The sequence below is a fragment of the Cornus florida genome, unplaced genomic scaffold (genome assembly GCF_030987335.1).
Source record: "Cornus florida cultivar Cherokee Brave unplaced genomic scaffold, ASM3098733v1 CherokeeBrave_3.0.0_Hap2_Chr02, whole genome shotgun sequence".
In the NCBI taxonomy this organism is placed as follows: Eukaryota; Viridiplantae; Streptophyta; class Magnoliopsida; order Cornales; family Cornaceae; genus Cornus; species Cornus florida.
The window spans coordinates 15,389,002-15,400,049 of NW_026775572.1; the positions used below are offsets into that span (position 1 = coordinate 15,389,002).

At 33.4% G+C, this 11,048-nt stretch overlaps 2 protein-coding genes across 3 annotated transcripts; one reads left to right on the forward strand and one right to left on the reverse strand.

Moving 5' to 3' along the window:
• The first annotated feature begins 2,013 nt into the window (after window positions 1-2,013).
• On the forward strand, window positions 2,014-8,560 carry LOC132293837 (uncharacterized). 2 transcript variants are annotated; one of them, XM_059791482.1, is made up of 7 exons: window positions 2,014-2,330; window positions 3,014-3,167; window positions 5,282-5,484; window positions 5,644-5,884; window positions 7,152-7,288; window positions 7,380-7,648; window positions 8,312-8,560. In XM_059791482.1, exons 2-6 carry the CDS (start codon window positions 3,044-3,046, stop codon window positions 7,605-7,607), a joined length of 933 nt encoding a protein of 310 aa, XP_059647465.1. In that variant the 5' UTR covers window positions 2,014-2,330; window positions 3,014-3,043; the 3' UTR covers window positions 7,608-7,648; window positions 8,312-8,560. The 2 variants fall into 2 exon arrangements, with proteins under 2 accessions (XP_059647465.1, XP_059647464.1); XM_059791481.1 differs by lacking the exon at window positions 8,312-8,560 and having other exon boundaries at window positions 7,380-7,771.
• Window positions 8,561-9,067: 507 nt separating this feature from the next.
• On the reverse strand, window positions 9,068-10,480 carry LOC132293838 (probable aquaporin PIP2-8). The gene is made up of 4 exons (XM_059791483.1): window positions 10,091-10,480; window positions 9,699-9,994; window positions 9,445-9,585; window positions 9,068-9,333 (listed from the first exon to the last, which is right to left on the reverse strand). Exons 1-4 carry the CDS (start codon window positions 10,365-10,367, stop codon window positions 9,214-9,216), a joined length of 834 nt encoding a protein of 277 aa, XP_059647466.1. The 5' UTR covers window positions 10,368-10,480; the 3' UTR covers window positions 9,068-9,213.
• Window positions 10,481-11,048: the final 568 nt, after the last annotated feature.

Sequence of the window (11,048 nt, forward strand, 5' to 3'; positions counted from 1 at the left end):
CTCTTAGTAGAATTAAAAAAATAATTTATGAACTAACAAAATATATTACCCCCAAACTCATGATCAAACCATTTAATGAGATGTGAAATATCAAATTTGACCTTATGATTTAATATTAAATTAAAAGTTATAATTATTGTTTTAAATTAAAAAAGCCCCTATATAATATATTATTAAATGTTAGATGGGATGTTATCCCAATATTATTTTTGTAATTTTAAAATAATAATTATAATTTAATATAAATAGCAATGTCAAATTTGATATGTCACAACCCATTTAACGGTCGGTTACGGTTTTGAGGGTAACTTGATAAGTTTTGTTAGTTTAGGATTTTGTTAAATTCTACTGAGTTTTATGTACATTTTGAAAGTATAGAAATGTTTTTTTTTTTAACCCATTTATAAACTGGTTGATTGACAAGTTTGTAATTTCTTTTCTTTCTCTTCATAAAAATAAGATTGCAAATCTAGTTAATATTTATAAAATATTAAAAGAAATAGGATAAATTACACCAACTCTCTTGAAGTTTAATAAACAGCTCCATGTTTAATATTTTGATTTCTCGTAAACTAGTTCGAAGGGTGTTTAAATAGCCAATAATGATTTTATATTATAATAATATATTATATTGTAAATAGCTCTTAATATGAAAATTCATGTAACTCAGAGTGTAATTTGTCCAAATATCAGGAGAAGTCTAAAAAAAAGATAAAATTGTCATTTTATAAAATTTAATCCTCATATTTGTCAAAAACAAAAATACAAAAATGGAGGGAGCTAGGTCAAAGTAATAAAGTACCTTGTATAATTTGTACCAAAAAAATTATTTCCATTATAATAATTCAATTTTAATTTTTTTACAGATACAAAATGAATTTCAATACCCACAAAATTTTCATTTTTGTAAAATTATTTTAGCACGAAATCTCAAATCTATTTGTTTTAAGGAAGAAGAGGGTTTTATCACTTTGGTTTTATTAAAGACACAAGTGAATTTCGGAGTCCCCGTTTTACCCTTGTTATTTTGTTTTGTAATTTGACTCCGTTCCCTTTTATCCCAATTCTTCTCCTCATAGAAAACAAGCTCCGCATTCTTCTCCTACTCTCGGATATCCACCCTCTTTAGACGGCACAGTTGAGGTTGGAGAAGTTAGTAATCAAATATCTATGTTTGGTATTCTCTAATGTCTCAAACTGCATCATGTAAAATGATCCATCATCAGTTTTGTATTTTTATACCTAAAAAAAATATATAAAATATGACAGAATTTTAGAATCAAAAGTTATGAAATGATATAGATTCAACGAATAAAAATGACACTTTTATAAGCCAAGTTCATCAGCCTTTTATACAAAAAATAAATAATGTATTAGTAATTAAAAATTTAATCTATAAGTGAAAATATAGTTATCAATTAATATACTTGTTAATTTTTTAGTATATAAATTGTTGTGTATCAATTTCTAAGTGGCTTATTTTTAATTACTAGCTAGTAATTGATATGCTGAGTAATTTATATAATAATCAATTATCAATAAATATTTATATAAACTTTTGTTAATATACATGTTATTGTTGTTACAAAGTAATTAATATACTTTACTAAGCTTGCTTAGTATTTAATAAATGAACTTATTTAAAATATTAATTAAATCAATGTTTAGGCTTATGTTTACATTTTAGTATTTTTTTTTTTTTAATACATTGGCTTAAGTATGTTGGTGATAGTAATTGAATAAGTTATTTTTTTTAACTAATAAATAATTATTCCCTTTTTAAATGATTTGTTAAAAAAAAATTATGTTTCAGTTTTATCGTAGCTATTCACGTTGTTTGTTTATTTAATGTAACTTTGAAATATATTTTATAATAAAATAAATATTTTATTTTTCATTTAAACAATATCAAAAATAATATAATATTATCTTTATTCGAAATCCAATTTTAAATCTAATTTATTCCAAATATATAAATGGAATTTCATTTTAATTCCTATTCCATTTCCTAATCCTTTTCCATATCCCAAAATGGTTGGTTCCAAACAAAGCCTAACATTCGAGGCCGCCACAAAGACGACCTATCTTGCTTCTTGTGTTCGAGATTTCCTCTATAAGAGGATGGAAGAAACGGAAGCGATGAATAGAAGAACTCCACCTGTTTCTTAATTTCATTACAGATTCAACTAACCGCGGGCTATAACATAACAAGTCAAATCGATTCCCTGAAGTTCCCTGGTTGGGATCTATCAAGAGAAAAAAAGAAGAATCAAGATAGCGACCTCATCGTTTTGCTCCACTGACGACCACCGAATAACAGAAAGAAAAAGGTTTTGCCTTCGCCGTTATTTTATTTTTTTAAATTTGTTTTACTTGTAAAATTTGATGGAAGGGGGTTTCATCCAAATTTAGGGTTTTTGTTTAAGTTCTTTAATTATTACTTTTTATATATTTGTCTGTTGAAATAAAAGAAGGGTTATTGACATTAATAAGATGTGATTGAACTAATCGAAAGATGAGTTGAGGTGGAAACAATGAATTAGTTATCTCGTTTAGGTTTTAATTTTATCGTTCACACACTTGTTTTGCTATGCTTCTGTAGGAATTAAATTACTGAATGAAGTGAAGTCACAATTTTGTTGGCAACAGAAAATAGATTTTGTGAAGTTCTGTGCACAACTATGGTGTTAGTAGTCAGGGTGGTTGTTGACACCAAAATTTCTAATTTGGATGATATTTATGTGCCTTAAGGGTTTCAGATTTGAGTGATTTTTTAATTGATTTTAGTCTGTGCTATTTAAAATTCTGAAAGTATATTCATAATACATCAATCTTCAGTTGGAATTAAATATTTAATAGATTTCACAAGAATTAGTATTTTGAGGTCCTGATTTATAATAATTGAACACTCATGTACACACTATTTGCATTAAAATTAAAATGAAAACTATGATTAACCAAATGGAAGAAGGAAACTTGGATTTTTTACTTACAAACCACAGTTTGAAAATAGGTTCTGTATCCAAGTAGTTATTGAGGAAGGATGGCTGAAGAGGGAAGAGTGCATCCAGACTGCAGAAATGCATCAAACCCTTACCACGAATGTAGTGAGTATTGCTTTAGGATAATTGCTGAAGTCAAGGCTCGGATGGATAAAAACAACCAAGGTTAGTTCTATTTTTTGGGCTTCTTCTCATTATATTCCTTGAGTAATGCTATATTGAAAGTAATGCAAAGGTAAATGATTCTATTTCATTACTATGGTACTTTATGTTCTGTTGTTTATTTTATATATCAGTGTGATTTTGTAGGACATGTAACCTGTAGATAAATAATTTTGTATCTATGCACCTTTGATCTCTCTTTTATTTGATAATTAACATACTGAAAATATTTTCTAGTGCTTAGTTTTGGACATTTTTCAGTTTCTAGGTGGAAAATAAAACTAAGAGGCATGGACGATTTTAATGATGAGTCGTGTCCATGTCGAAAAGGTGTTAGACATCAAATTGGAAGTTTATGAGAACTAATAGAAGTGTGACTCTATTTAGAAAAAGCAAATGGTATTGGAAGGTTTTCACCATTGAGTGGGCACAGGTGTAGGAGAGGAGTCATGACATTATGTGTTTAAATATATATATATATATATATATATACACATACTGCATAAGAATATTTTTTTTCCCACTAAGCCTGCATAAGAACATTCATACAAATATGTTGTGTTGTTGTGTCTTTGTTATGTATTCCCTTATGTGGCAGTTTTGATTATGATTTTTGTAATACAAATTTCATGTTACATTTATAGATTTTTTTGTTTACTTAGTATGAAGTAATGTTATCTGTGTATATTTAAAATTAACTTTTATATATAAAGTACATCTTCTTATGTTGTTCCTTTGCCACGTTCATGTCCTACCTTTTTAATTTTTTTTTTTGTTGTTGTGTTCTTGTCTTGTGCCCGTGTCCACATTTCTTATCAGTTTTAGAATCGTATGATTGACCTCAAATGATGGTCCCTCCTTTACGGTGAAAAGAGTTTGAACTTTGAACACTCTCCTATCCCATAAAGGCGATGCTGAATGCTTAAAAATCATCTAAAATTTTATATTTATCCATGTCCTCTCAGAAATTTATCCGCTCACAGGCTTGTCACTATAAAGCCTTTTATTTCTGCAAAATATAAATACAATATCATCTATCCTGTAATCTGAACAACTACAGAACAAATATCTGTGGCATGCCAAGTTAGTTACATGTATGTATTCTACTTTTCCCTGAACACCGTGGCATTATCTTTATTTCCATCAAGATCTCTCTCTGAGTCAGGGGGATGGTTAGCTGAGGTAATAAAGGCTAGCTCCTCTTATTTTGGTCAATTAGCACACTTCTCAGTATTTATGCCCATTTCCTTCTTTATATCATTGTCAAGTCTAGCTTCATTGGTAACATTTTTTAAATTACTGCTATTTAGTTGAATGACATTAATTAGGTATAAATGTCTACCGGGGTTATATAATATATTACCATATATTTGGTGGTAGGACAAAATAACATAGAGAATGATTTTAAAAAATTAAATATAGTAGGAGAAATGGCTTATAAAAGAAAGAATGAAAAAAGCAAATTCATTTGGTCGACCCAGTTCATATTGGATAAAGGCAATGACGAAGATGTTGATAATATTTTGTGGTAGCCTAGTAGGACAAAATAGGTAACCAGACTACCAATAGCCTGCATAATCCTAGCTGAAGACTATAAAAGAAAAACCTTAATACTATGTGTTGTTTGTTTACAGATTTGCGCTTTTGTTACCTTCAACTTTAGCATCAACTTTAGTTACACTGATGCTCTCAGGTTAATAGTGTCCCGTGGTTAGTGTTAACAAATGTTTTTTAAATCACATGTCTAGAATCTATTTGTTAAACCATTGGCGTCTAAAATCTGTAATAATATCCAAATGGAAGTGCCCTTAATGAAAAATATGATTATTTCTTATAACACTTGCCACCAAGTAAAAAGATGCCAGCTTAATTCATTTCTTGTCCTGCAAATACTAAAGTGTTACAAGTTCTTAATAGTATAATCAGTAATCACCATACTATTTTAATATAAACTGAAACTGATTGAATCCCTACAAATGTGCTGGAAAGTTCCAGCCTAACTCCCCTTACTCTAATAGCTTCCGTGTTGCTCCCTATTCTGTTTTTTTTTTTCTGTGTGTGTGTGTGTTTGCATTTTTTTTTAAAAATTTCTAACTACTTCCTATACACTTTACCAGGAGCTATGCAAGCCAGTGGTTGCAATATTCATCCTATTTCAGTTGTGAGTCCTGATCAAGGTGAAAATCCACATGATGAAATACATGATCTTGAAGGTCATCCAAATGGTGATAGTGACAATTTTGCTGAGGAGAATGTGGAAGGTGACATCACACAACTCACAGGAAGGCAGAAAAAATTATTTGAGTTAAGGTTAAAGATGGTATGGATAATCCTTGAAATGCAATTATTTTTTATCTTTGCTGGCTTGGATTGCAAAAGCCAAGCTTTTTCATTATGTTAAGTTAGCTCTGTCAGGATGTTATTTCAATCATTTCTTTACATTTCTAATCATCTGCGACTTTGGGCTCCCTGCAAACAGAATGAGGCGCGAAAAGCAAATCAAACTGCCATGGTGTCTGAGAAGAAAAGAATGGAAGCTCCACCAGATTCTAGAGGGGTTTCAAAGCAAAAATGGATTGAGGAGAGGAAGAAGAAAATTGGCAAACTTCTAGATGCCAATGGTTTGGATATGACTAAGGCATATATGCTCGATACACAAGAAGCAGCAGAGGGAAAGTATAAGAAATGGGAAAAGGAACCTGCACCTTTCGGTTGGGATGGTATGTTTAGGTGTTCATTGATATAGTTATTTATATAGTACTTCGTGAGTCATGAGTTTACGTAATTGATTCATTTTGTTGGAGTCTGTTATGTGTCTTGATTGCATGTATGCATGTAATGGCTTGCATTTCACAAGTGTGTCCAAATTTGTAGAAAATTTGACCTGATTTATGTTCCAATAATTTGCATCATTCTTTTCAAAACTGTGAGATTCTGATTAATTCATCATTAACTTAGGTTGCTACTATTTTGAACTGTATCATCTTAGAAGAGGACTTGCATATTGGGAGTATAAACTGGAAGAAAATTTGTTGCAAGTCTGGTCAAATGAATAGATTAAAATAGTGCTGCATTATTGGCATATAAATCTTCAGTTCCTATGTTTATATATGTGCATTCCTTTGTTACATGGACTCTTCAAAAGTAGTGCAGTACCCGTGTCGGACACATATTCCTCGGACATGGGTATGGGATATGTGTCCGACACTTTTGGTTGGACATTTACTTAAAAAGTATAGCCAATCATTCAATTATATTATATTATTACTTTAAAATGAGTTAAATGCCTATATTGAACATTATTTTAGATAAAAATATTACTTTACTCTAAAAAATAAAATAATTATTAATAAAATGAATATTTAGCCGTGTCCGTGTGTCCTTCTGTTTGGAGATTTGACACGTCCGACTTATAGATACACACCCGTACCTGAGTCCATGTAACATAGGTGCATTCATATGCATTTGTATGTATATGTGATGTTACTTCAATAAGTAATCCAATGGATCCTTCTTGGTTTAAACTCTCACTGCACACATTCACCTTCCCAAAGGGAGGTCAGGAGTTCAAGTCTCAGAAGAGACGTGTGTGTGAGTACTAACTAGGAAAAAAAAGATGATGAAGATAATTTCAAAATTGTTGATTTGGGATATTATTTCTTAAAGTTTCCCACTAATTTTTTTTTTCTGCTCTAGGAAATGTTTTTGTTTTTTTTTTTGCTTTTTGTTTTTTCCGTTAAAATAAACCCTAGTAAATTTTGAGAATAAAGATTTTCTTAAATTATTTTTGTGTTTTGATTTTCTTTGAATGTGTGCACCTTTTATCTTGTTGCTTTTTGTTCTTCTGTCTTTTTTTTTTAAAATATAAATCAATTGACCGACCTTTTATGCATAGTAATACATATTTGGGTCTTCAGAAAGGGTGTTGTAGGTTTTTAAAAAAATAGTGCTACAGTGAAGCTCATGTTATTGTGGTTGTTTGAACAGTTTTTAATCAGAAAACATTGTACAATGCATACAAAAAACGGACAAAGAACATTGAGGTCGACGTTGAAGAATACAATCAGATGAAAGAAGCAGATCCAGAATTCTACAGGGAAGCTTCAAGCCTCCAGTATGGAAAGGTAAGCAATTTTGTTGAGGAATTGAAGTTTACCAGCTAAATTTGGGAACTTCTGGCAAATTCCTTAAACTCTACTCTTGTTGATTGGACAGGCACCAAAGGTATCAGAAGACAAGATTGAAAGGATGGTAAAGGAGCTCACGGACAGGGACGAGAAGCGGAAGTCATTTAGCAGGAGGAGGAAGTTCCATGAAGAGAAGGACATCGACTCGATCAATGACCGTAATGAGCATTTCAATAAGAAGATTGAGAGAGCCTTCGGGAAATACACTTTGGAGATTAAGAACAACCTTGAGAGAGGGACGGCCTTGCCTGACTAAACGTACTTGGGTGTTAGTTTCATGTAATACTTTTGTTGAGGGTTAGTTCTACTCGTCCTGCTATTTGTATAAATCAATGTTTGTTAACATTTCGTCAATGTGCACTTCCCTGAATTTATTGGCCATGTTGCTAAATAACGAATGCTATTTTTGTTTGTGTTCAATATTGTGCTTATTGCTGATTCATCACATGCATTTATCTTGAAATTGATTGGTGATCTTTGAAAGTTTATGCCTTAGTCTGAAATCAAATGTTGTGGACCTGCTCCCAATCCAAATTGAACTTGGATTTGAACTCCACAACTTTTGTGGTCCCTAAGTTAAATGTTCGTCTGAATTTGCTTAGTCTTGTGACGGATGATAGAATCGTAAATTACGGGTGCTTTTCTTTAAGATCAGTTTATCTCAAATTTTGGCTTTGCTACAGTAAGAATGATTTATTGCAATCACCTACTTGGTGGATTAGGATTATCCAGTGCTGAAGAAGTAGTAGCTTTTGAAATATTATGTATGTGAATTTTGGGCCTACGAATCGAGTGCTCTTTGTAATGTGCATTATTTATCATTTAAGAAATAGAGAAACTGATGGCCAATCAACTCTGTTTATTGTAATCAGAATGTGTGTTTGACTCTGTTTATCGTAATCAGAATGTGTGTTTGAGTGCAATTCCCTTCTGGTCTGATTTGTCATATTTTGGTTGCAGGCTTGAATTTAACATATCTTTTATCCTCCAAAAGGTGGAGGTTGGTAGAAGATTGCATCTACTAACTTGTATGCCAGCAAAGTGCGTTGCCCCAAATTGCCAATACAATGGTTAAATGGTACCCTCATAGTCTGCTTTGGATAGGTAGATATTATTGGTATGTAGCATCATTGGGTGTAATATTAGGGATAATGAGATAATATATTATATTATTACGGGTAATGAGATAATATATTATATTTTTGCTAATGATGTCCAGCGCATTCAATACTGACTGTGGGAATAACTTTTATTTGTTAAAGGAGGCAAATGAAAAGCAAAATTTGCTCTCTTTTGTACGGCTTTTGAGAAAATTACTTTTGATCAGCCATAGTTGTTCCAACCACTACTACTCTCACATCACAACATGCGTAAATTTCTAGCGTGGCATGTCACATGAGCTATCAATTAGGTCCCTCGTCATTTGTTGTCTTGTTATCTGAGATGGACAGAACACTTGCCATGGATAAGCATCTTTGGTCCAGGGCTCAGAATGTTGTCACCCCAAATAGGTTAAATTCTCGAGTTCTGACCCGTTAAAATTGACCACAAATTTGTACATTTGTGCATTTTCTTATACATTTAAGTTGATAATGTGAGAAATTTATAATTTTATACTGACAATTAACAGTTTCATACTGATAATCAACAGTACAATTTTACTTTGAAAGCACCAAAATGTGTTCCCAAATTTCTTTTTAGACTGAAAAGATGAGGTAGAGAAAAGAAAAAGCAGTGCTCTTTATATCAACATCTCAATACATACACACACAATACAACAAATAGATGAGAAATTAGATTCACAAAACATTTTTTTTTTTCTTTTTCTTTTTCTTGAGGTGTTCTATTCTCCTTGATGGTACTTAGTTGGTGGGGTTGCTGCGGAATGATCCCAAAGCCTTAATAGCTGCAGCTCTCAAAATGTACTGGTGATACGCTGCTGCTGCCAGTGCTCCCACAAACGGTCCAACCCAGAAGATCCACTACACATCACACAACTCATGTATCAATAATAATAATAATAATAAAAACATATAGTACATACATGTATCAATATTTATTCATTCACATAAACATTTATCAAGGAAACTTACATGGTCATCCCAGACTTTGTCATTGTTGTAGATAACAGCAGCACCAAAACTCCTAGCAGGGTTGATGCCTGTACCAGTGATGGGGATGGTGGCCAAGTGCACCACAAACACAGCGAACCCAATAGGCAGAGGAGCCAGCACCTGCATGTCACGTGCATCCACCCACACACACATCATTCAAAACCCAAACCATATATGTAACCAACCCTTCCCCCAAACAAATAATACTACACACAGACACAGCTACTACTTACAGGGACGTGCGAGTCACGTGCGCTCCTCTTGGGGTCAGTGGCTGAGAAAACAGTGTAAACAAGCATAAAAGTCCCGATAATCTCAGCACCAAGAGCAGTGCCCTTGTTGTACCCTGGAGAAACAGAGTTAGCACCACCACCGAGACCGTTGTAAGAGTGCTTCATGAACGCCTTTACCAACCCAACACCGCAGATAGCACCCAAACACTGTGCCATCATGTAAGCCACAGCTCGAATCAGCGACACTTTCCTTGCCAAGAACAGTCCAAAGGTCACCGCTGGGTTAATGTGACCACCTGTATAATTTCCCAAAACAGATCACTAATTACATCAAAAGAAGAAAGGGGTTTGAAGGATTATAAAAAGTTTTGATGGGTTTTTTGGGATTTTACCTGAGATTCCGGCGGTGCAGTAGACTAGGACGAAGATCATGCCACCGAAGGCCCAAGCAATGCCCAGAAGGCCAACGCCGCCGCAGTCTCCGGCCTGCTTCTTGTGGCCGATGACGGTGGCGATGGTGATGTAGAGGAAGAGGAGGGTGGCGATGAACTCGGCGATGAGGGCTCTGTAGAAGGACCAGAGCTTGAGCTCGCCCATGTCCAAGAGTGGTGCTGGTGGTGGGTCCACATAGTCTTTCCTGTGTCCCTCTTCGCTCAATTCCTTCGACATCTTTGCTGTTGCTCACTCTCTTTCTCTCTCTAAAATGCTAGAAGCTGCTCTCTTTGATCGCTGAAGCTTTAGGGAATGCCACTGGTGTGACTACTTTTTAAGAATGGAGAGCAGCGTTGAAACATGACGCATTTATGGATCATGTAGGGGCTTTCTTGGAAATTACAGATAGAGAAATAATTTCATTTTGTAGACAGAAAGTTAAGAGTGGGACCACGAAAGGTAAGGCTGAGGCTGATCTGATCGTCTGATTTCTTTGGGAACTGTTGTGGGCCTAGATGGAATGGTCAGTCTGGCATCCAACCAATACCACGCTATAACCGTTACATGTTGTCTCTTCTTCTTACCTTTTTTTTTTTCTCTCGAAAAAAAAAGTTTGTTACGAAACTTCCCAAAAACAAAATAATGTTTGTTTCTAAATTTCCAATTCTATCCCTTTTAGCTGTTGGCACCCCGGGGCGCTCCCTATCATTGGGTCACGTGAGCGACACGGTTGTTAAATATGCATTTTGTTTTTTTCCTCCTGCCTTATATCACTCTTATTTTGTATTGTATTTTTATCAAATACAAAATCAAAATCTTACAAATAAAATGATTAAAATGCTCCTAGAGTAATATTAATTCATACACCGTTTCACACTCTCACACTAATGTATTCACTTGTATTGGTTCACCTAAAAG